Genomic DNA, 26,103 nt, shown 5'->3' with positions numbered 1-26,103 from the left:
TTTACATCATAATGACGTCGATTAACACCTCTGCCGTGTGCGTGTGTGTGTTGTTTGTGGCATAAAACCATGTTAATTGGATTTATCGTATAATATTGAAACCGCCAACGCGGCTGCCATCATCGGAAGTCGCCCGCCTGTGCGACGTATGCGTAATATAAACATAACTTCTTTTTTAAATCAACCTGTTCCCAAATGCGTAAACACCAAATAGCAAGTATGAGCGCTTCAGAGGGGAGTACGCGACTAGAAGATACCCTGCACATAGTGACAAACTTTCCTCACCCTTTCCATTAGCAATTCAATCATCATTAACTCCGTTATTGATAGCACACTAAAGTGTTTAGATCCCAAAGCGCAAGTCTCTACCTATACAAATTAATGTTTTCCAATCTTAGGACGAAATGGGCGTGGCATCCAAAAAGTGAAATATTCATAATCTGTATATGCTATAACACAACCTACAATCCAAGTTTGGTAGCTAGCTCTTACAATCTTCGAGTTTTTAGTGTAAGACCTCTTTTCAAAATCGATATTTATCGATATTCAGAAATGGAAAGAGATATCGATATTCAGAACGTATTCTGTTTAAGGTATGGACAGCCACTTCGTAAAGGGTATAAAAACAAACTAGGCTATTAAATAGAAATTGTACTATGCAGTCTTGTGTCGGATATATCTTTCTAGTCCCTTAGATAAAGATGCTATCGATGCTCCATAATAGTCCCCATATGGATGATTCCACGCACCATTTCAATAGTTTGCAAGTTGGTGTCACATGACTGCAAAGCAAAACAGTTACGTTTAGGCTCAGTTTGAACCATGTTGCTGGTTCAGTTCACAGTTTGCACCTATGTTCCCCCCATGGACCGACACGCACCTTAAATTTTTACATTCCTTCCATATATGTATATCCATATAATCTGCATGGTATACGTGCGCTTCCTTGAATAACGATTCAATTGAAGCTGCGTAAGTAACTAGACTTGTTTTTATCTTTTGAATGCCATCTAATTAACCCCATTCTCTCCCATTTCAAGGAGAATTGACTTCATAATTGGCATACTCCCATAATAGATTTGGCTTTATCCTTTGCCATCCAATTAATTAACCCTTCTTCCCTCCCAGCATTAAGAGACAAACTGTGTATGTCTAAGCTCGCATTTTTATTCTTCTTTATAATTATAGCCGCACTTCTTATTTGTTAAAGGACCAATTTAATTTTATTTTGGTTCAGTTTTTGGTTGATATTACGACTAGTATTTTTGTAGTTAAGAGCTAGGCCAGCTGTTAAATGGGAATTTATTTAGAGTAGATCCTCCGCATCGAGAGCTTAGTCTTACCTTCTTCCGTGACGTTGTGATTCTCCATGTATATATAAGCTTGATAATTTTGTATTAGTTTCTTATTACGATTCTTCCCTGAAGAAAAGGCGGACAATTGCCAAAGGAAAGAGAAGAGGGAAGATCCAAGGCTTGCGTTGAGTGTGGCGATGATTGTGGTCCCTTTCTTAGCCATTTAAAATATGAAGTCGAGCTTAGAAAATGTCATTTTGAATTTGGAATTTCTCATTTATTTTTTGGGTGTTGAATTTTACGCACAAAGACAACTTTGAATGATCAGAATATAACTGCAATAGAACGTATTATACCGATAAGATCGAGATTATATAGCTCGTACAATACCTTGACGCACATTGAGTCTTGCAATTGAAAAGGACAACAAATACCTGCTCAGAACGGGGAGTATTACCAGATGGAGAGATCACTCGAGAGAGATCTGTCTGGACTTACCCCTTGGCTGGGCAATCAACTCCGAGAGTTTCCGATTCTATGGGCGAATATACATTCGAAAGTTACGAATTGTGAAATAAACAATCACATCAAATCCTGCGGGAGATCGAATATATACATATATCTGAAGCGGGAACTTTGGGTTTCTCACTCACTTGGTTACGAAATACGATACTTGGTTATTAGAGATAAATAGAAACGCGTAAAACTTTTGATCTGGACTTCTGTTTAAAATTTTGCGCTGTGACGACTGGAGAAGGGGGAAGGGAAGGGAAGGGAAGGGAAGGGGACAAGGGTTGGGATGAATCTTTGCTAGGTTAATGCGAATCCCTCTCTGGGTACTCACCATTATTGTGTTCACACCCATTCACACGAAGAACATACAAACCGCTTCTGAACGTAATTTTGCAACACTTCTTGAAATTTTCACATTGTTTACAGAGAAACTTTGAAACAAACTGAATTTTGACACTTTTTGATTTTATTTGTTTCTCTCAACAGAAATAAACGGAGAGAAAAGGCAGAACAAATTTAGAAAACTAGAGCTGTTGGCTCCAGTTGAGCTCCAACTGGAATGAATCTGTTTGCCTTTCGCCTGGGCTCATTCATTCTCATGTCGACTTCGAGGCCTGCTCAAGCTGTACAGCATCGAATTCCATTCACATGGCCAACTAATGGATTTCAAGTATACATATATCTGTGACTTCTATAATACCCTAGCCAAGGCTTACTAGAAAGGTTGTTAAACAAGTGTTCAACTTTGACACAAGTTAAGAAAAGCAGATCAAAAATCCTGCTTCCAAGGAGAAAGTTCTGCGATTTATATTAAAAACAGCAAGTAAGGGCATTGTAGTCGAGCTGTGTCGACTTAGTTATACCCTGTACAGAAAAAGTTGTATGAGAATATTAAAATGTGTACACATTCTAACTCGAATCAATTTCTGAGTCATTCAACATAAAGTTGACATGAAGTTAAATATGCAGATAGTTAAAATTTTTCGAAGTTTTTGTTCCCAAAGAAGTTCATGTTTAATAGATATTATTTGTGAATTATATTTGATTAAAAGTTGAATTTAAATATTATAATTCTTATATAATATTTATTGATACGTTTGCCCATTTCCCTGTCAAAATTTATATGACAGCCAGAGGGAAATCGCCTCGACTGTCAATGCTGATCACGTGCATATATGTATATACCTTACCAGCGGGTATTGCCCGGCCTTGCTCGGGCCAAGTTATTTCTTCAAATTTTAGACAAACTATTCCACACACTTCCGTGAAGAATATGAAAAAGGGCAAACGTTTCATGCTGCCAGTTTCCGTCAATTTTCCACTGTTGCGGGTGAAAGTGCAAAAATTGCTGAAACATGCATTCATTAAGTTTTTCTCTAGAGCTCTGAACATAAATTTGACGAAACTTGACTTTTCGCCGACATTGTCCACAAAGAAGATGTGAATTTTGCGAAAAGTTTGAAACACTTTCCAAATGAATTTTCCACAGTTGCGGGTGGAATTGCGACAAATCACGTCTTAGCGTAACTTGAGTCGGTAAGATAGTCAATCAATAAGTCAGGCAATCAGTCATTCAGTTTTCTATATAGAGATAGAAAGTTCAGGAGAAGGCAGAGAAATCTTAGCAAAGTTTGACACATTTCCGCGAATTTTCCACGCTTTCAGGTGGAATTTCGACAAAGCACGTTTTAGTGTGCACACTAAACATTTGTCACTAAGGTAGTCAATCAGTCAATCAATCAATCATTTATATATATATATAGATATAATTCGAGAGATTAAAACTGATTTCAAGAATCGTTCACATATTTGCTGGCTACCATCAGATGGCGAAATGGCAGAGAAATTATAGCGAATCGGTTTGATGTAACTACACGTGATTAATTATAATATGTTGACTTTTTTTTACAGACCACATGCAGAGAGTTGCTTTTGGCTGGCAAATTTTAATTATGATATATGGTTGGTCAAAGACAGGAGCTGTAAACGTTGTTAAATTTTGAGGTATTCGTTGCTTAATTAGATTGAGTTGCAATAATAATTCATAATTTGATGCGAATTAACTCAGTCATCGTCATCGCAGAGCACAGACAACACACACAGCATAATTATAAGGCCTGGACACAAAACTTTCTGAACCGACCGGCTCGATGTCTTGACAGCTCGAGTTAATTCAATAGGCAGAGAGTGCATCATTTGTTCGACATTTCCGGCACACGCACACACGCACACACGCACACACACGCACACACGCACACACACGCACACACAAACACACGCACAGAAGGACACACATAATGTTAAACACATGATATGCCCATAAGTTCAAGTTTAAAGCATTATAGAAAATACTTGTGCTTGTGTCTTGTGCGAGGAAAGTTTAAACAAAGCTCAGTACATTTAATTGTGGGGTATTTAAAATAACATATTAAAATATGAATATATATATTACGCGGCTTTGCGCGGCTATTGTCTGTGTATTCAATCAGTAAAACTTTTGTCCAAGCTTGGAAAGTGAATTTCCCGAAGGCTGTGTGAAGGAAATTTTCGAAAAATTTCCCTTAAAATCAGAAAGTTTCTTGTAACCATTTTTGTAAAAGACTCAACTTTTTAGGGCTTACGGCTAAGGCTGTGCATTGCCCATCAATCAGTCAATCAAGACATCTTACTAAATGTAGAACTTATGAATTAGTATTATTGTTGAAAAAAAGAAAGAAGACCTTGAATGGACCTTTTGCTCTCTGGTCAAGTGAATATGGAGGACATACCGTTGCCCATCAATCAGTTAATCATCAATCAAGATCATTTTAATACATATAAAATATATTAATGAATTGTTATTAACATGAGCTCTGTAGCCAAATGAACATGGAGGACATAACGTTGCCCATCAATCAGTCAATCAAAAACTAAAAAGACGTTGAATGGAGCATGTGCTTTCTAGCCTAGTGAACATGGAGGACATTAACTTACCCATCAATCAGTCAATCAGATCATTTTAATACAAATTGAATATATATAAGTTAAGCAGATACCACGAGAGGCCATAAAAAGAGACGTTAAAAGACACAACACGGACTCAAAAAGTGAACAGGGAGGACCGAAGGACTAAAATGCAAACTCATGCAAATGGACCTAAGAAAGTGAACATGGAATACACGGTCATAAATAAAGTAAAAGTCAAGTAATTGAGCCTTCCGCTCTTCCAATAAAATTCAGGAAAACTCTTACAATTAACTGTATGCGGGCAGAAAAAGTGAACATGGAGGACAGATTAAATGAATGGACAACTGTTACGTGAATAATATGTATGACAATGGAAGTCATGAAATGCTAATAAAACTCTGGCAAATGAGAAAAAAAGCATTACTAATGAACATGGAGGACATCAGAGTTTCAACAAAATTAATAGACAACTGACCATGGAGGACAGTTGTAATTCTGGAGAATCTGAGAGCTTGAGCGCTGGCAAAGATTTGAGGCGCACCTCGCAGCTAATATGCCCAAGCTGCATGCCTGCCAGTAGAGGGACGAGGGTTTTTCGCCCTATTGCAGCCATCTCGCTCGCACCCTCGCTGTAGTTAAATACAAAATTGTGTTGCATCGTTAGCCTAATTGCATTTTCCAGAACGAAACAACGAAGCAACAAGACAAGACAAGACAAGTCAGGACAGGACAGGACACGAAGACCGAGCAAAGGGTGCGGAGGGGCATACGCACGGGGAAAGGGTATACAGGAAGAGGCTTGATGATGATGCTGCAGCATGCGTGCGTCCATGTCACAGGGCTGTCCGCAGCGAGTGTGACTGTAGCTGGTTCCAGTTGGTCAGTTGGCTCTGGTCACATAGTTGCTGATTGCATTTTTTGGCTATTAAGTCTGTACGCCCCAGCTTGTACCCTGTACGCATGCCAAATTAATGGCAATGGGTATATTGAACCTGAGCACATGTGCGTGTGAGAGGCAGGGTTGCTGATCGATTGCTGATCGATAACTTTTGCCAGCTCGCCAAAGTCGATAAATATCGATTTGTAGACTTGTCCCCTCGAGCACATATCAACGAGTAAAAGCGTTAAAGGCATCAAAAGTTGGCAGTTGGCTTGTTCTTTGACATTCGCAAATCGAGTGCTCGTTCTACGAAAATCGATAATTATCGATATGGAAAATTTATGCGTATCGTGAAGACTCTCATGAAGGTGGCTTAACAGCATTTACAGCTGAAGAGCATTTTATTTGGATAACTTTTCCCCACCTTAAGAAATATTACATCGATTGTTGAATGTGAATGCCATCTAAATTCCAGAGCTATGAGTAGGGTATCTTCTAGTCGCTCAGTTTCTGTTTGGTGTATTTTGACTTGTTTTGGGTGACCAGTGTGGCCAGCCACTGTCATTGCCATTGTCATCATGTGCATGTGCATGGCACACCTAACAGGCACGCACACACACTCGCACACACACACACACACACACACACTCGCACACTCGCACACACGCACACACACCCATACAGAGACCCACATGTAATAACTAGTCGTTTATTTCAAGAGCTCAAGTCTCTGCGGGCTACGGACTAACTTTTGACTTTTGATTTCTCTGGCCTAAATGAACCAGACCAACAACTACAACACACACACACACACAAATGTGTCGCATTCAAATGCCCCCCCCCCCCCCCCCACCCCCTTCACACACTTGTCCGGCCACCCCCTCCCCCCCGTAAAGCTCATAGAATTTCCCACATAAAGCCGTCGGCACAATTCGTTAAAGATTTTTGATATTTTCATTACGTGCAGCTGCCAGCTAAGCATCATTCTCTGTGTGTGTGTGTGCTGTGTGTGTGTGTCGCTCTCTGCTTGGTTTATAAAATCTTGTACATGAACAGATTTCAATCGCTTAATCTCTGCTGACATTTTGTGTTGCAGCCAAGAAAAACGGCCAGAACGTAACGCTTACAACAACAAACCTATTTTCCACACGTTCCAACCCATTCCCAGGCGTTCGCCTCGCTTATGAATTAAAACAGGCCGCCCAATAGAGACCACAAAATGTATGTGTGTGTGTCTGTGTGTGTGTGTGTGTGTGCCTTGATTCCAGAGTCTCGTGCGTCAAGCTAAATAATTCAAATTAGTACAAGCTGCCCGAGCAGCAACAACAACTGCAGCAAGCAATGCCACCTACTTCATTGCCGAGTTGAGCTCTTTATAAAATTCCAAACATGAAAATGTTCTTGAATATTTATCCAAAAATTTGACACAAATTAAATGTAGGCAAATGCACAGCGATAATTATAATTTTATGAGTATAAAAATCCATCAATTTAATATAAACACTTCAAAAAAAAACACGACAGAAATATCTCTGGTGTTTCGACTGATTGCTCCGATTTGAGCTACAGCAACAAAATGATATATAATATAGAAGAGACAAGATATAAATAGATATCAGATATAAGGAAGCTTAAGAACCAGATAACAGGAGCTAGAATATATGAGCTGGAAGATGACTGAAGGAAGAAGAATAAACAAGTAAGAGGTTCTAGTCGGGAGCTCCCGACTAGGGGATACCCTGTACCCTCTTCTTCCGACAGGCGATAGGCATAAAATGAAAGATACTTGATATATATATATACTATTCTAGAAGCTACATGTCAAGTTTGGTGACTCTAGCTCATATTATTTGCCGAAATCGCTCAAAAAGAGGATTTCGATATCGATTTTTATCGATTACGATTGGAAACGGGGCAAGTTATCGACTATCGGAAACAAACTCGATCTGCACGGGGACTAGGAGGAGCTACAGCTAAAATCTCAAATCTCTAGCTCTTATAGGTTCTGAGATCCTTGCGTTCATACATACGTACAGACGGTCGGACGGACATGGCTAGGTCGGCTATTGATGCTGATCAAGAATATATATACTTTATGGGGACGGAGACGCTTCCTTCTGCCTGTTACATACATTTGCACAAATACATTATACCCCTTTTACCCATTTTTAATGGGTTCAGGGTATAAAAAGATGGTAGATGCACGATGAAAGACGAAAGGTACAAGATGGAAAAGAGAAGGTAGAAGAAAAAAGATAGAAGCTGGAAGATAATATATGAAAGATGGCAGATGACAGATGGTCAAATCTCATCTGATTTTCATTAAGTTTGGCTTTTTGTTTATGGTTTGAGCTCTATATCAATTTTGCACCTTAACCTGCCAACATTATTTTTGGTCCAAATTCATGTGAAAATGTTACCTTCAAATATCCTTATAGACCTAGGTCTAAATTTCCCACCCCCATAACTTGGTCAAATCTCATCCGATTTTCATAAAGTTTGGCTTTTTGTTTATTGTTTGAGCTTTATATCAATTTTTCATCTAAATCTGGCAACATTATTTTTGGTCCCAATTCATGTAAATGGTACCCTCAAATATCCTTATAGACCTAGGTCTAAATTTCCCACCCCCATAACTTGGTCAAATCTCATCCGATTTTCATAAAGTTTGGCTTTTTGTTTATGGTTTGAGCTCTATATCAATTTTGTATCTAAATCTGGCAACATTATTTTTGGTCCAAATTCATGTGAAAATGTTACCTTCAAATATCCTTATAGACCTAGGTCTAAATTTCCCACCCCCATAACTTGGTCAAATCTCATCCGATTTTCATAAAGTTTGGCTTTTTGTTTATGGTTTGAGCTCTATATCAATTTTGTATCTAAATCTGGCAACATTATTTTTGGTCCAAATTCATGTGAAAATGGTACCTTCAAATATCCTTATAGACCTAGGTGTAAATTTCCCACCCCCATAACTTGGTCAAATCTCATCCGATTTTCATACAGTTTGGCTTTTTGTTTATGGTTTGATCTTTATATCAATTTTGCATCTTAATCTGGCAACATTATTTTTGGTCCAAATTCATGTAAATGGCACCCTCAAATATCCTTATAGACTTAGGTCAAAATTTCCCACCCCCATAACTTGGGCAAATCTCATCCGATTTTCATAAAGTTTGGCTTTTTGTTTATTGCTTGCCCTCTAGACTAATTTGACATCTAAATTTGGCAATATTATGCTTGCGCATAGATATATGGATGTATAGATAGGTACATGAATATATAAATGGTTAAGAGAAATGTTAAAGAATTCAAGTTGAAAGATGGAGGAAAGAAGATTCAAAATGTAGTATACGAATACATATATAAACGGAAACATTTATATAGATTTAACGCAACACCAAATTTTTAATGGTTTAACAAATGAACAAAGAAATTTCAGAAAACTGGGAATATTTAAATCATGCGCGAAACGCCATATGGATCGTAGATACGCTGGGCTTGCATTTTGGGCAAAGTGCGGCGAAAGATGAAGGCGCCGCGATAATGATCGCCGCGAGCAATCAAATCCGTTAGACAATCGATCCACTGGCAATAGATGGGCATAAAGGGCGGTGCGCCGGCTGCCACGCCCGAGCCGGAGCAGGCCATACAGGCGCCGACAACCTGAAGGGGATAGAGCAGCATGATGGCACCAAATTGAAGCAGAGCCGAGTTATACTCCCGCTGATCGGACTTGAGCATAAAGACGCGATTACAGATGGCGCTGAGGGTGCTGGTGCAGAAGAGCACACCGAGATCGCTGATGAGGCGCGGCAGAAAGCCCGCATAGAAGCCGAGCGGCCCATCCTGGGCAAGAATCTCGCGCACACTGCCCCGGATTGTCGAATAGACGACCTCGCGGCCAACAAACTGGGCCATCTGGCGCACCGAGATGACATAGAACGGATGCGATATGGCCAAACCGGTGGCAATTATAATACCGTCTCGCGGCGTATTCGAGACGTATTCACGCAACGGATGCGCCGGCTTCTCCAGCTGCCTCCAGCCAACCAAATGGACGAGACTCTCCGACAACAGAGCCGAGCTGGCGCTGCTCAAAATGCGCGGACCCAAACCACGATAGAGTCCGGCAAAGCCATCCGTATGCCGTATATAGCGTATATACTGATGCACGCTCGGCAGAAACAGCGTCGAGCGGCCCAGCCAGCTGGTGGATGCCACAGCCGGCAGCGGCTCGTAGCCCAGCTGCATCAGCACCTTGGCGTACTCATACGGATGCATGACGGCACCGAAGCCCATCCGTAGAAAGAAGCGCAAAAACTCATTCGGTTTGTCCAGATCATTATCCCAATCGGTTTCTGTTTCCAGTTGCTGTTCCAATGTTTCCAACTCCTGCCCGTTCCGTTCCGCCAACTGATCCTGCTCCAGCTCCAGCTCCTGGCCAGCCTCATTGCCGATTTCATCTAGCGCTGCCACGCCCCCCTCGAGACGCTGCACAGGCGCCGCCTCCAGCATTAGCTCACGACGACTCTGCATTACGCTTGGCATCTGTTCGAATCGCGTCCAATCACAATTTAATTGAAATTTTTCGTCTCGACTTGTTCTGACTGCTCGCTCGGGCTGAAACAAACTGAGGCTCCAATCAAGGCTAGCTAACGCCCTGACAGAGCCCACAAGGCTGACTTTCTCTGACTTTCTCTCTCCACATATATAAAACTATATATGAACTTATTCCTGATTGACTAATTGATGGATTGCTGTGCTGCATAGGAAATGCATTCTTCAATAACTAATTGCAGGGCTTGACTATCGGCCTACAACGGACGAGTGCAGCATATAATCCAACTTCCACGGAAGAACTTCTATAGGAATTAATGCTTCGTATATACGTTTTATATAGCCTGACTCTATTGATAATGAATCGAATAGAATCGCATAGAATCGAAGCAGAAGCAAGCATTTACTACCTAGCATTCCTATATACCTATTTTAAATATATTTCCTGTCCGTCGAGTTTGCCTCACATCGATATAGAAATTCTGTTTTTTTTATCAATTTTCTGAGTTCTGAGTCAATAAGTAAATTTATGTAGAGTATACACAGATCGGCCATATTTCATGCTATCAAAGTTTGAATACGCTTTTTAAACTCTTTTTGGGCATGATAACTATTTTGTTTAAGATCTGTTCAAACTTTTTCAAGGGTTTTTAAACTCTCAACATCTTTTAAGTAACAGTTACTTCTTTTTAGCTGTTTTCAGCTTTAAAAAGTCTGTTTTTTCGCATATGAAATTTAAAGTAAATAAATCTTCTCTTTAAAACAACATTTATCAACTTTAGATAAGAACGTTGCCAATTCAGCTCTTTTCTGGCCAAATTTGGCTAGTTTCAAGCGAAGTGTTGAAAGTTTAAACTGATTTGGCTATTTTCTGGCCACTCAAGCCAGTTCATGGCTTCTCTTCTGCTTGGAAGGCGATTTTGCCTTCGTTTTGTCTTGATTTCACACAAAATTCACCCAACACATGACATTTCCTTCAATTCGTTCATTAACTTTAATTGACTTGAGTTCGATTTGTTGCAACGCAACATTAAAAGACTTTCAGCTGATATTTTATTTGTTTTGCAAGGCATTTGATTTATATTTACTTCGCATGTTGCCTGTCCATACTTTTAAGCCCAAAGATCAATGGCCTAAGCAACTGATCCCCCGCTCCATCCGGCTCCGCTCTGTCCGCGAGACGCGTTAAGGGCACGCCCCCACTTTTTGATCCCGGACCGCCCCTGTTGTCTCTTGTCACCATTTTGCCACTTATTGCAGAACATGAAATTTCAATTAGGCAATTTTACTCTATGCTGTTTTTCTGGTCAATTAAATGCAACCATATTGCCAGCTGCACACACACACACACACACACGCGCACACACTCGCACACACATCCAATGTGTATGAGTTGCAAGTTCAGCTCTTTTTATTTACACGCCGCTGCAAATTGCATGTGAAGTCAACAACAACACTGGAAAAATCGCATCAGAAAAACCGACATTTATAAAGGGTATTTATTCGGTCTGTAAACGCATTTGTGTGCAGTTAAATACAGTGTTGGGAAACGTTTGATAAGTTCAAGTTCAAAGCATATCGGATCAAATAGTTTGACGCAGCGATTCATGAAGCAAAACAGTGTTGGAAAGTGAAACAAAGTTAAACAAGCCAGTGTTGGAAAGAGCGTTAAATAAACAGTTAATTAGCTTGTGAGAGCAAAACAGAACGAATTTCTGCTTTTAAGGGTAGCAGTGTTTAATAATGTTAAAAGTGCACAGCTGACGAAAACAGTGTTGGTTAAACAAGCAACAGCGTTCGAAATGTTTAAAATGTCCGGATAATACTTAGTTGAAGTGAGCAAAGTTAACCAAGCCAGTGTTAAACAACGCTTTATATAAACTGGATAATAGTTTCAGCGAGTCTGAAAGTCTGTTTGAAAATGGTTTAATGTGATTAAAAGTGAACCAAAATAAAAAAAGATGTGTATTAATATGCTTGAAGTCCAAAGCTAATGAAAACAGTGTTCAGCAATGATCAAAGACAAAAAGAAAACAGTTCAAATGTGATGAGCTAACCAAAAACAGTGTTAGAAAGTGCTTTAAATGAATACCATTATAAGCAATAGTGTTTGAAGTGCTTTAAATGATCGGGAAAATAGTTTAAGTGAGCTAAGTTTACCGAGCCAGTGTTTAAAAGCACTTTAAATAATCGCGAGCAATTTAATGCCTGAAAGTCTAAAAACTGTGTTCGGAAATGGTTTCAAATTAAAAGTAAATAGTCCAAGTGAACTCAAATAGCATAAGCAGTGTATCAAAATGCTTTGAATACTTTAAATAAGCCCAAAATAGTGTTGGAGAATGCTTTTTTTTAGGTAGTATAATGATTTTAACAATTAAATAAATAAATATGTTAGATTTTGCGAAGTAAATACTTTAGATACAGTATCATAGTTAAGTTGGGAATATTTTATTATTTAATTAGTATTCATTTCTTAATTAATTTTTATTATTTCCTATAACTTGAAGCCCTTAACACACTTAATGATTGCTATAAATGAACTTTTTTTCTATAATTTAAAATTCTTGGTTCAAAAGTCCTTCAAAACGAAACGAATTGAAGGACAAAATGCTTGAAGCGGGCATTTTTAATTACTGAAATAATATCAAGCGACAAATTAGTCAAGCTCAGATCTGGATTCTTCCCAGTTGAATTGATTGATGAATTGATTAATTTGAACACAATCTTCTCCCCTTGCCTCTAGCTTCCACTCGCAATTTTTCTTCTTTTATTGAGTAGCCATATCAATTCGAAATGACGAATTGCAAGCGAATCGTAACCGGTAGCCAGTCCCCAAGACCCAATCCCGAAACGGCAACGGCAAAAGGAACTTATGCGACACGCACAGTTGATTAACAATGTTGCAAAATTCTGCACCGAGCCAACGCATCGATGGGTTTTGGGTGACATCCGAGCGCAAATCTCTGAAACAGCCAAAGGGGAACAATGAACACCAAACAAAAATCCAACAAAAATCCAGTCGCCTGGGCATCATGCAGTTCCCGCACGATTATTGCACATCACTAATTAGTGATGTGAGCGCCGCGCGCGCGCTTAAATTTTACGTTTCGGCACGAATAGATTGCGGGAATGGCAGGGCGTGGAAATCCGTGTGTCTGCAGGGACACCAAGTGCAATGGGCATGGGCATGGGCCTGACGTTGACATTCCACTAACAGTGAAATTGTTTTCCAAATCCTAAGCTTGCATGTTAGCCACAAGCAACAACAACAATAAGAGCGCTTCAGTCGGGAGTGCTCGAACAAAAGATACCCTGCTTGCTTCTCAACATAAGTACATAGACAAAATATGCACACAAACTTGTGCTTCAAGTTTCCTTTGCCTCGCACTACATACCAAGCTTGGTGCTTCCAACTCTTAAAGCCTTCGAATTATGCTTAAAAGACAATGGCACAAAATCGATATTTATCGATTTGATAACAACGAAAGGCGCTATTGTGCTGCGCATGGTATAGGCAACAAAATACTTCATTAGCCAAGTCTCAAGCTATTACAATTTCCGAGCTTTGCTTAAAAGACTATATCTCAAAATCGATATTTATCGATATCGTGAAAACGAAAAGACTTATTTTGCGTATGGCATACACAATATATAATTTTAAAAGTCATGTCTCTAGCTCTTAAATTCTTTGAGCTATGCTCAATTAAACAAATCTCAAAATCGATATTTATCGATAATATATATAATATAACAAAAGTCAAGTCTCAAGCTCTTAAAGTTTTACAGTTATGCTTAAGAAACCAAATCTCCAAATCGATATATGTCGATAAAAAGGAAATGAAAGGCGTTATCGAGCTGCTTATGGTAAAGGCAATTATATATTTTAAAGGTCAACTATTAAGCTATTATATGTGTGCTAAAGTCGATAAATATCGATATTATTAAAATGAAAGGAATCAACGTGTTCGAAAAGCCAAGTCTCAACCTCTCACGGTTTTTGATATATGCTTAAAAGACTATATCTCAAAATCGATAAATATCGATATTATTAAAATGAAATGAACTATCGAGCTGCTGGAATCAACGTGTTCCAAAAGCCAAGTCTCAACCTAACAAAGTTTTTGATATATGCTTAAAAGACTATATCTCAAAATCGATATATATCGATACTATAAAAACGAAAGGAACTATCGAGCTGCGTATGGGCAAGTAGCTCTTAAAGTTTTCGAATTCTACCAGAGCATACATACGTACTTTGACGCGGCCTAAACTGTAAGCATTCGCACATAAGCATCATAGCCTGTGCACACATTTTGAATGGATCTAGGGTATCACAACCAACAGGCAATGGCAATAGGCAACCACGAAACGGCAGCAACCGAATGAATGGCAATGAATGCGACACCAGACACTAGGCCTAAACATTTTCAGCGCCATGCATCACCCACGTTCACATTCACATTCACATTCACGTTCACATTCACGTTCTCGTTCAGATCCCACGTTCATGTGTGGTAAATAGTGAACTGCGTTCGCATTCGTTGCCAACTACACGCCCCACCTCTCTCCCTCTATCGCTCTCTCCACTGGCCTCCGTCGCCCCTTCATGCCATTTGTCAATTTGTATACCCTAACCAAGGGGTTATATGAACTAACTCTATAGAAAGAAACGCTCACAAAAATTAGCATTAATTAGCTCTTGCGCCCTTTGATTTGCCAATCGAAATTAGCAGCCACTTTAACATGTGGTCATTGTTAAATGCAATTTCTTAACTTTTGACCAGCTGTCAACATTTGGCAGCTAGTTCATCTGGCATAACTTGTAGTCAAATTTTATTCAAATTCTTTGCCGCCATTTGACATCTACTGCTACTAACTTCTTATCAAAGTTGACAGGGACTTTAATGCTATCAAAGTCGCTATCAAAGTCGCTATCAAATTCATAAGTTGACATTCTCTTCTGCCTGTTAAAGCTAACAGCCACTTTAACTGCGATATTATAATCTCATGTTCCTGTCAAAATTGACAGACAGTTCAACATGTTGTCAAAAATCTTTTTACTTGCTGAAATTTCTAGCATCTGTTTGGGATCAGTAGGCCATTTATAATTTAACGTCATGTTCCTGTCAAAGTTAACCGACAGTTTAATACATTGTCAAAATATATTTTCTATGTCCGTAATTTTTAGCAAAGGTCGAAAATCAAACAGGCAGTTCACATAACATTTAAGTATTCACGTTGGTGTCAAAGTTAACAGACACTTTAACATGTTGTCAAAGTGATTTTATCGTTGAAAATGCCCAAAAACATAGCTCTGCCAAAAATGGCCAAATTTAATTATGACAAATGTAAGTTTTTAAGGAGTTGGCAACCCTTTTGCCATTTTTTTTGGATATAAAAAACTCTGAGCGTTACCACACTTGAAAAAATTTAGATATTTCAATTACTTTCATATTTCAATTACTTTAAAAATAGAAAAGCGTCTGTAGGATATGCGAGTTGTCGGTTTGTTGTGATTGATATTCAATTCTTGTTGCATTTGCATTTTAACGTTTGGTTTGTATACCCTGTAGCCATTGCAAGTGGGTATAATGCCGAACCTGTTAGCCAAGTCAAGTCGATTGTCTTTTCAGTCGATCTCGGAGGGGATTACGGCTGGGTATACGTAAATTTTTGAAAGCTTTATGTATTCCCCGGAAATTTCAAAACATTCGGATAAGGGGGTCCAACATAAATTGAAAAAAGCAACTCGTTGCTGGCGACAGGGTATCTGCTATTCGAGCACGCGCAACTTGAAACATTTAGCTGCTCAGTTTTTTGGGGAGGCAGCTGATGTCCAGGGATTAAAATAGCCGGATGCAGTGCGGAAATCAAAATGCTTTGGCGGCCAACAGCGACAGATCAGAGCAGGAGTTCGACCGTAGACAAGTGCGAGAGAAGGGTGCAACAAGGGTGGACGAGGGTTAACAGCAGTTTAAATGGCAACTAATCGCAAAATGCAGTTCGAGAGAGCGAGCGAGAGAGAGGGGAGGGAGGGAGGGAGGGGAGGTGAGCGAGTTGATGAGCTGGAGGCGCATCATGGGCCACGGTCAGGTGGAGGTGTTTGCATAATGAATGAGCTTGCGCGCCAGCAACAATAACAACCATCAGCTGTGGCTTTTTTCGGAATTGGTAGCGCCTACCCGCCTAACCGCCTACCCGCCTCCCCCCACCCTCGACCCGCAGATGCGACCCAACCTCAAATACCCAAGCCCCAAGAGTCTCGCCCCGTCTCGTGCCGTTTCACGCACAAGACAATGAAATCAAACGACAAGCGCAAATGTGATCAATTACAGTTTGTGGATTTCAGCGGCAAATGGGAAAGGCGGCGGCGCACTGTGGGCAGGAATTTGGAAAATACATTTATCGAGCCAAGCATAAAGTTATCGATTTATGTTATCGATACGGACGACTTTAAAGTTTAGTTAAACTTTTATTGTGTTTGAAAATAACATGCATATCAAGCTTTTTATGCTGACAGACTGACAAAAAAGCTTGCAATCAATGTTATCGATTACTGCTGTCGATATATCCGATTATAGAGATTAGTAAGGTTTATTCTATCTAACTGATTAAATTGCTGTTATCGATATTTACGATTAAAGAGATTAGTAAAGTTTTATTTATTTACTTTATAATAACTTGGATACAGACATTTCTCCTGTCTAACTGATTAAATAGCTGTTATCGATTGCTGTTATCGATATAAACGATTAAAGAGATTAGTAAGGTTTTTTCTTATTATAATAACTGACTGATCATATTGCTGTTATCGATTGCTGTTATCGATATATATACATAATTGTAATATTTGGCAAATATGATCAGTAAGAGTTTGTATGACAAATTGTAAAGGCGGCGCACAGTGAGCCACAATTTATTAAAACTAGCTTTATAAAGCCCAACGCTCAGTTATCGATAGCTGTTATCGATATATGTTTGCCTTCAAAGACTGGTGTCATTTGCTTAAAAATCTTGAAGTATATATATATTAAGCTTTTTATGCTGACTTTCGGGTTAAATAGCTTATAACCATTGTTATCGATTGCTTTTATCGATATATTTGAATTCTAACCTGAGACCAATACATCTTTAGCTTTTTTTCCAAACTATTTAGACTGCTTATACTCAATGTTATTGACAGCTGATATCGATTGCTTTTATCGATATAAATAACGTCAGTGCTTGGAGAAGTTTTGGAAGAAAAAAGGCCATCCGAAAGGGTGGAAAGTTGGAGAAAAACATTTGTATACCATTTCTCATTATTCATATTATTATTTGATATGCTAAAAAACTTATCTTCACATATAATGTGGGTTTCATCAAGCTAATTTTTGTTGCTGATTTCAATCGGATGCGAACCACTGTGCGGCACTGTGCAATCGTAATTGTTGTGCATTTGCGGCTAGGCTGGGCACACTGCGTAAATTGCCAATGTGGACGTGCGGCAAAAGGCGTGCAGAAGGACTGAGACTGGGTAACGTTACATTATATGAGGTTAGATTCGATTCGGTTGGTTGTGCTTTAAAAAGACCCAAGTGCATATTGAGCTTATGCAAATGCATGGCCACAACTGCTGACAACTTGACTCTCGAAATTATGGCCACAAATTCCGGAGTCTGGCGTCCGGCGTCCGGTGTCCGGAGTTACAATTTCCATTTTGTCGGCCCCGTTCTGACATTGACCGGCAACAAGTCATTATTGTAATTATGTTAATACCCGGCACACATCACATCACATGGCATCATATCGCATCTCTCCCTCTTTATCTGATTGCCGCCGCCTCTGTCCCTCTCCCTCTCTGTCTAGCTACGTGCCCTGAGGGCGACTACCACATTGTTAGCTTGCGCATCGCTTTCTCCGGAACTAAGTTAATTTGCGCATAATTTCTTTACGAGCTTTACACACACGCACAGCCCCGAAGATGTCCCCAAAACCGAGCTGTTCTCATGCCCCACAAAGAAAACGGGTATTAGAAAGTTTCGTTAGTTTTTGTAGCAGTCGGAAGGCAACTTCTTCTAAACCGGAAAGTATATATATATATATATATATATTCCAGATCAGAACAATCGGAGTTCATCTGAAAGCTTAGACTGAAGGTAGAAATATTGTGTTCACTTCCGCCACATTAGTTCACGTTTGTCTATAGTTCCCCTCGAGGTTTACAATTTCGGAGTCTCTGGGATCATTTAATAGGCAATCAAACTATATTTTTAGTAAATAAGAAGTACTTTCCGAAAAGGGAAAAGCTAATTTGTGAGTGTTTACCTAGGCAATCCTTAAGTGAACGCCCCACGTTGGGCGCCAATGTAGATATTAAACGTTTGGATCATTCTGACCCATGATTGTATGTTGTCTTAAATCATAATTAAAATAAATAAACATTTATAGTAGCATTTTACTTATTCTTAGAAATTTAAAGAAAAGCTTTACGAGACACACGTTGGGCGCCGAAAAGCCAAATATTGTGTAGTTTTTTAGCTTCTACAGCTGGTCAGTCCGTTAGGACAAATACTTGTTGTTGAAGTTTACTTGTAAACTCTTTTCAATTTCTGTCACATCTCAAATGAAAACAAATCGGGAGCACACACTTTTCGATATTTTTACATAGAAAATTCTGTACATTTGTACATTAATGTTTAAAAACATACGTAAAATTCTTTGGATCGATTCGAGGCACACTCCCAGACAGAAGGGGGAGCTAGTGAGCGGGAGAAAATGGCCAAACATTTTGCACGGATCATTGTCTACGGTGCTCAGTCTGTGGGCCGGGCCTTTATCAAGGCCGTTCGACAGGAGATCGAGGCATCGCGGGCGGCGGCGAACCAACATCGATCGAACGTGAATAGCAAATCGAAGTGTTTAAATCTGGCTGTCAAGGGCATGACCCTGCACGAGGCCCAACAGATACTCAATGTTAAGGATCTGTCCAACGTCGAAGAGATCCGTGGCAATTTTGAGCATCTGTTTCAGGCCAACGAGAAGACAACCGGTGGCTCCTTCTACATACAATCGAAAGTCTTTCGGGCCAAGGAACGCATCGATCGTGAGCTGCAAAATAAACTGCAAGAGGCCGTCAAAGAGACCCAACCCGTATCCCCAACAGCAAAAGCAAATTGAGCTTAACCCATTGAGCCGCAAACTGTGTGTGTGTGTATATATATATATTATTCTGTCTCTGAGGCTGCTCGAACAGTTTGTTCGCAATAGTTGTTTATTGACATAAAAAAAACCAAAAAAAAAAAAAACAAAGAAATTAAATTTGAGTTTAACAAAAAAGAAAAATAAATTCCCAACAGGGTACGCACAGAAATCAAGTATCGCGTTTCATTTGACAGTCCAGTCGCAAATATTCTCCAGCTAAGTTATAAAAGTTCATCGAGTCCGAATCCTGATCCCATCAAATAAGAGGCTCGAATATGAAATACCCTATATAAAATATGTGAAAGTATTTGTGCAGCTCGTAATTGCTGGGCTTGATCAAAAATATATCTAGTATAGAAGGGAGCATACAAGTTTTCCACGCAAAAACTTATTTTTCAATCGCAGCCTTTCTTTATAGAGTTTTATGAAATAGAAGTCTGATGCTGATATTGGATTGGATTGCCCCTTCCTGAGGTTTTCATGCTTTGGTTAAAATATCTTGAAGTGAAGAACAAACAAGCTTTATAATAACTGTATCATCGGACAACTGTGTCCGATCGGAAGGATTCCCACAATGAGACCTAAGGATAAACCTCTGCAAATCTTCATAAGAATGGGAGATAGAAACAGATAGATGAGCATGGCTTGATCAGCTCGGCTGTTAAGTATGATCAGATATATATACATATATATACTTAATAGTTCTCTTCTACCCGTTCACCCATTCCCCAAGAGCTTAGGGTATATTAATATATTACTAAAAAATTTTTTCAAACAACTAGAAAAAGTCGCTAAAAAGCTGGCAATTGCAGGCAAAGCAAATGTCAATTTATTTCAGCTGAAAACCGCTGAAAATAGCCAAATTTAGCCAGAAAATAGCTGAGTTGTCCAACACTGGCTTATAGAGAAAATAATACAATATTATTCCATCTTATCTCGAAATTGCTTTCAGGCTGTGCAACGCACCTTTTTTTGCTCTTAAAAGTCGAGGAAATTTCCCAACACTTAATGTCTATACATTCGACATTTTCCAACACTAACACTTTACAGAGTGTTGCAAAAGTACAAATAATAAACCAACACGCATATTCTAGAAAACCTTGAATATATACTCAATTTATCCACATTTTGTAGACACGCGACATTCATGAGAATGGGACCCAACTAACGCTGAATGCATACAAAATCGAAATCCAATTGAATTTCAGAGAACCGAGCAGGCACATTGCGTGAAAATATCGGAGTAGGCTTTGGTGACGGGTCTAGGCACTGGCTCACATCTCCAAAATTGTCATTACAGTTCGAGCTCTCTTACAGTCAGGAGCTCCAACTTATTGAAATTATTTGTAATAAAAAAAATAAAAATTAAGAAAAAATGTGAGAACAATAAGTTTCGTGGCTAAATTAACGTTGTGACTTTTCTGCGGCTGAGAATTGTTTTAAAAGCAAATTGAAAATTGTGATGCTAAAAAATAGATGTAAATTTTTTGTTTAGTTCGTACCAAATTTCGTTTCAATGTCAATGTCAGGAAGTGTGCTACTTAGAAATGTTAGATGAAAATCCACTCGAAGAAAAAACGTGTAAGTACACTGCCCGATATATGAAGGCGCAACGAATCGTTCACTTGTTATAAGGCAAAAGTGGTATATTGGTTCGGTTCGTAGGCGCAGGTTTTAGTTCAAGCCTTGGCATCAATTCGTATACCCTGACCCCAATGTGAATGTGGGCAAGAAGGGTATAATGTATTTGTTTGAATTTATGTAACGGGCAGAAGGAAACATCTCCGACAACATAAAGTATATATATTCTTGATCAGCATCAACAGCCGAGTCGATCTAGCCATGTCCGTCTGTCTGTCCGTATGTATGAACGCAAGGATCTCGGCTGTAGGTTCTCCTAGTCCATGCGCAGTTCGAGTTTGTTTCCGATAAACGATAACTTGCCCCGTTTCCAAGTAATCGATAAATATCGATATCGAATTTCTGTTGGAATTTGGCATGTAGCTTCCAGAATCGTATATGCAGATCCCTAATCGGGAACTTCCGACTGGAGCCTCTTGCTTGTTGTCTATTTAAGAGCTACAACTCTGTATGGCAAATTTCTGGCCTTTGATTTGGCTGAAGCTTCCAAGGTTCGACCATGGTCTAGTGCCTCTTAAATGCGCCTCTAAATTCTAAACTTTTATTAGAAGTAGGTTCGGGGTATTCCCTAGTCGAGCCAAACTATATTGGTTTTGTTCGTTTTGCCCTTTTTGTCTGTGTGTGAATCCTGTCCGTTCGTCCGTTCTTCCAACCATCGGGGAGAATAAACAGACCCACGTTTGACCTCCTCGTAGGTAACCTGGGGATTCAGGGAATAGCTGCCTTAATTGGCAAAGCAGTCGTAGCAAAGCATGGAATTTTACCAGAGCTCGATTGACAACGTATACCTTGACTTTGGAATAGCTTAGTCCAATAGGTTGGACTTATGCTTGCAACGCTCCTCGAGGTAAAGCTCTGTGTTAAAGCAGACCTTGCTTCTTTATTTTTATTTTTCAGTTTAACCTACAACATGTTACACACAAGAGCACACAATAAACTAACCCTGATAAATGGCGATCTGCTTGGTGTATTTGCGTTTTTGCTGACTTTATATCGTTGATGCGATGGTACCACAGACCCGTGTTTCCATAGGGGTAAGTGATGACATAAAATATGGAAAAATTATACTTAAATTTTCAATCTAACCTTTACAGTTTGCTGGATTAGTCGATCAAAGGCAATATATGAATAAACTGTTTGTGGCACAAATTCACCCTCCCATCTGTAGTAGACAATAAAAAGTTAAAAAAAAAACAAAATTAGAACATACAACACGTAAGTGTTGAAAAACCTGAGATGATGCTAGTTTTACGATTCCTAACATTTTCTAGTTAACCAACACTACAAACTCCAGTGTCTACACACACAGCAGACACAGCACACACAGCACACTAATACTCAATTCTCAGACGTTTCGATTTCTTCGTCGATGGTAAATATTTAAATAAATTCAACAACTTAATCTTTCATTTCATCTTTTAGCTTATTTATGCATCTTTTATGCTCGCTCTGTACATAGACATATATGTATTAGGAAAAAGAAACCAAGTAACCAAAACCATACGAAAAAAAAAATCGTGTTTTTTTTTTGGCCACACTTAAACTTACTTTTTTTTTTGTGTTCGCCCATATCGTCGTTGTCGCACATCAGGAAGTAAGCTTCATACAATTAACATTGTCGCGGTTGGTTACCAAAAAACTGTCAGCCCGCTTAACAAATCAATAATAACAATAATAATATTTTGGACGCAATCACCTCGTGCATCGCCATAGAAGGGGGTAAGCTGTGTGCATCCGAATGCATCTCGAATCCGGATGGCTTTTAATATGAATCTCTTTTCTCGTAGTTAAAAAAAACAGTTTTTGCACGGAATCCAGTTGAACAGAATCATGAGGGTTGCGCGTCACTGTATTATCAGAAGCTCATATTTGTTTTGTTCTATTAATCGTCTATCGAAATAAAATCACAGATGCAACAAACACTTTTTTTTTTTGGGCAGGTAATTTATTAAATTAAAATTAAAAAAATTAAAAGAAGAGACTTGGTGCCTCTCGCTGCTTATTCAAACGTTCACTCGTTACTTTACCTACTCGTTGAAATATACGGGATTATTCTAAATGTTATTGTTATCCAATACTGGAATAAAATCAATTGGAAGTGTTTATGAAAGATTGTGGTCCAATCATCAAATTTATACTGAGCCTTTTTCAGACCTGATTTTAGCCCGCAAATATTTCTTGCTTAAGATATCACTTATTTGAAAATCCATAATAGCTTAGCTTGTATTAAGTATCCCTTCTAAAATAGACTTTGTATGGAATCGGTTAGGAACTGTCCAAGTTATGGAAAGATGGAAATGTATTAGAGGCATTTACTTGGCTCTAGGCATGACTTTCGACCTAAAAGTTAACCCCTTTGTGATATTTATCTGAAATCAGTTAAAAATAAAAAGGTGAGATCTTTTGTTTCTTTCCAATATGCTCAGAGTTAAGATTCCCTATTAATCCAATTTAAATCCTGGCAAAAATGGCCAAGCTATGTATGTTTGGAATTCCGTAGGGTAGCTAAAGATAAAAGACACTTGGCTCGAGCTCTGAAAACCCAAGATTATTGGAAACAAGTATTGTGCGGCTATAAGGAGGACAACGTTTAATTTCAATTTCTCGAGCTGTTATAGGCTCTGAGATCCTTGCCTTCATACATACAGAGGGACAGATCGACGGACAGCCTCACATGGTTGGATCGACTTGGCTATTGATGCTGATCAAGAATATATATACTTTCTGGGTTCGGAGATGCTTTCTTTTGTCTGTTACATACATTTGCACAAATACAACATACCCTGTTTACCCATTTTTGATGGGTTCAGGGTATAAAAAGATGGTAGATGCACGATGTAAGACGAAAGGTACAAGATGGGAGATAGAAGATGGAAAAGAGAAGATAGAAGATGGAAGATAAAAGATGGCATAAAAGTCGTCATCCTACTTCCTTTTGTCTGATGGATAAATTCGCACAAAACACATTATGCCCTGTTTCAATGGGCTCGGGGAATACAAAGCTTGGATCTTTCCGAAAACAGACAAATGTGGAAAGTCTAGTCTGCTGTCAAGCTTGTGAGAGTCCAAATTTGTCGAATTTTCCCCGAACAGAATCTTTTTTAACGTTTTTACTGATTTCACACCCACAATCGATTAAAAGTACAATTTTCTAGTTCCAATCGACAAAGTCAAGGGTTTTTTTTCTTCTCGTTAATCTGATTAGTCACTTTTACCCCAATATATTTAGCTACTCGTTACTTTTGGGTACTCTTTACTATTGGCTCCTCTTGGGCTCGGGTACTCGTCACTTTTCGGGTACTCGTTACTTTCGGGTACTCGTTACTTTTTGGGTACTCGTTACCCCGACTGATCTACTCTCTATTAGGTTACACTTCAGTTTTGTCTTCTCGTCACACTGATTAATCGCTTTGGCGCCAATTTATTTAGCTACTCGTTACTTTTGGAAACTCGTTACTTTCGCTGGTTTGTTGGCCATGTAAATGAAATTTGATGCTGTACAGCTTGAGCAGGCCTCGAAGTCGACATGAGAATGAATGAGACCAGGCGAAAGGCAAACAGATTCATTCCAGTTGGAGCTCAACTGGAGCCAACAGCTCTAGTTTTCTAAATTTGTTCTGCCTTTTCTCTCCGTTTATTTCTGTTGAGAGAAACAAATAAAATCAAAAAGTGTCAAAATTCAGTTTGTTTCAAAGTTTCTCTGTAAACAATGTGAAAATTTCAAGAAGTGTTGCAAAATTACGTTCAGAAGCGGTTTGTATGTTCTTCGTGTGAATGGGTGTGAACACAATAATGGTGAGTACCCAGAGAGGGATTCGCATTAACCTAGCAAAGATTCATCCCAACCCTTGTCCCCTTCCCTTCCCTTCCCTTCCCCCTTCTCCAGTCGTCACAGCGCAAAATTTTAAACAGAAGTCCAGATCAAAAGTTTTACGCGTTTCTATTTATCTCTAATAACCAAGTATCGTATTTCGTAACCAAGTGAGTGAGAAACCCAAAGTTCCCGCTTCAGATATATGCATATATATATATTCGATCTCCCGCAGGATTTGATGTGATTGTTTATTTCACAATTCGTAACTTTCGAATGTATATTCGCGCAGGGAATCGGAAACTCTCGGAGTTGATTGCCCAGCCAAGGGGTAAGTCCAGACAGATCTCTCTCGAGTGATCTCTCCATCTGGTAATACTCCCCAATCTGAGCAGGTATTTGTTGTCCTTTTCAATTGCAAGACTCAATGTGCGTCAAGGTATTGTACGAGCTATATAATCTCGATCTTATCGGTATAATACGACCTATTGCAGTTATATTCTGATCATTCAAAGTTGTCTTTGTGCGTAAAATTCAACACCCAAAAAATAAATGAGAAATTCCAAATTCAAAATGACATTTTCTAAGCTCGACTTCATATTTTAAATGGCTAAGAAAGGGACCACAATCATCGCCACACTCAACGCAAGCCTTGGATCTTCCCTCTCCTCTTTCCTTTGGAAATTATCCGCCTTTTCTTCAGGGAAGAATCGTAATAAGAACATAATATACAAAATTATCAAGCTTATATTTACATGGAGAATCACATCGTCACGGAAGAAGGTAAGACTAAGCTCTCGATGCGGAGGATCTACTCTAAATAAATTCCCATTTTACAGCTGGCCTAACTCCTAATTAACCAAAAACTGAATCAAAATAAAATTAAATTGGTCCTTTTACAAATAAGAATTGCGGCTATAATTATAAAGAAGAATAAAAATGCGAGCTTAGACATACACAGTTTATCTCTTAATGCTGGGTGGGAAGAAGGGTTAATTGGATGGCAAAGGATAAAGCCAAATCTATTATGGGAGTATGCCAATTATGAAGTCAATTCTCCTTGAAATGGGAGAGAATGGGGTTAATTAGATGGCATTCAAAAGATGAAAACAAGTCTAGTATACTTATGCAGCTTTAATTGAATCGTTATGCAGATTATATAGATATATATGGAAGAAATGTAAAAATCTAAGGTGCGAGTCGGTCCATGGGGGGAACATAGGTGCAAACTGTGAACTGAACCAGCAACATGGTTCAAACTGCGCCTAAAC

At 39.0% G+C, this 26,103-nt stretch overlaps 2 protein-coding genes and 3 long non-coding RNA genes across 7 annotated transcripts; 3 read left to right on the top strand and 2 right to left on the bottom strand.

Annotated features, from left to right (window-relative positions):
• Positions 1-1,147: 1,147 nt before the first annotated feature.
• Positions 1,148-2,396, bottom strand: LOC135429367 (uncharacterized). The gene is made up of 6 exons (XR_010436404.1): positions 2,140-2,396; positions 1,949-2,043; positions 1,794-1,889; positions 1,686-1,729; positions 1,344-1,630; positions 1,148-1,287 (listed from the first exon to the last, which is right to left on the bottom strand). It is a non-coding gene; the product is annotated as an uncharacterized LOC135429367 (long non-coding RNA).
• Positions 2,397-9,025: 6,629 nt separating this feature from the next.
• On the bottom strand, positions 9,026-10,318 carry LOC135429366 (mitochondrial carrier homolog 2). Its single transcript, XM_064683637.1, has one exon. It carries the CDS (start codon positions 10,186-10,188, stop codon positions 9,094-9,096), a length of 1,095 nt encoding a protein of 364 aa, XP_064539707.1. The 5' UTR covers positions 10,189-10,318; the 3' UTR covers positions 9,026-9,093.
• An 8,478-nt stretch (positions 10,319-18,796) lies between these two features.
• LOC135429368 (mitochondrial import inner membrane translocase subunit Tim16) lies at positions 18,797-19,475 on the top strand. Its single transcript, XM_064683638.1, has one exon. The coding sequence runs from the start codon at positions 18,955-18,957 to the stop codon at positions 19,354-19,356; it is 402 nt and encodes a 133-aa protein (XP_064539708.1). The 5' UTR covers positions 18,797-18,954; the 3' UTR covers positions 19,357-19,475.
• Positions 19,476-20,668: 1,193 nt separating this feature from the next.
• On the top strand, positions 20,669-22,941 carry LOC135429406 (uncharacterized). Of its 3 annotated transcripts, none has more exons than XR_010436414.1 (6): positions 20,669-20,961; positions 21,919-22,055; positions 22,116-22,236; positions 22,316-22,393; positions 22,444-22,740; positions 22,809-22,941. It is a non-coding gene; the product is annotated as an uncharacterized LOC135429406 (long non-coding RNA). The 3 variants fall into 3 exon arrangements; XR_010436413.1 differs by having other exon boundaries at positions 20,670-20,961; positions 22,293-22,393; XR_010436415.1 differs by lacking the exon at positions 22,316-22,393.
• Positions 22,942-24,566: 1,625 nt separating this feature from the next.
• Positions 24,567-25,788, top strand: LOC135429365 (uncharacterized). The gene is made up of 6 exons (XR_010436403.1): positions 24,567-24,816; positions 24,908-25,002; positions 25,068-25,163; positions 25,228-25,271; positions 25,327-25,615; positions 25,672-25,788. It is a non-coding gene; the product is annotated as an uncharacterized LOC135429365 (long non-coding RNA).
• The last annotated feature ends 315 nt before the right edge of the window (positions 25,789-26,103 follow it).

The sequence above is a fragment of the Drosophila montana genome, unplaced genomic scaffold, assembly GCF_035044405.1.
Source record: "Drosophila montana isolate Dmon_TW-CO22-7 unplaced genomic scaffold, ASM3504440v1 contig_2666_1, whole genome shotgun sequence".
Taxonomy (NCBI): domain Eukaryota; kingdom Metazoa; phylum Arthropoda; class Insecta; order Diptera; family Drosophilidae; genus Drosophila; species Drosophila montana.
Note: the sequence above shows the minus strand (reverse complement) of the source record. Positions and strands in the feature narration are given on the sequence as shown.

Bases quoted from the DNA above. Each gene is read 5' to 3' on its own strand.
- LOC135429366 (XM_064683637.1), bottom strand. From the start codon at position 10,188: ATGCCAAGCGTAATGCAGAGTCGTCGTGAGCTAATGCTGGAGGCGGCG.
- LOC135429368 (XM_064683638.1), top strand. From the start codon at position 18,955: ATGGCCAAACATTTTGCACGGATCATTGTCTACGGTGCTCAGTCTGTG.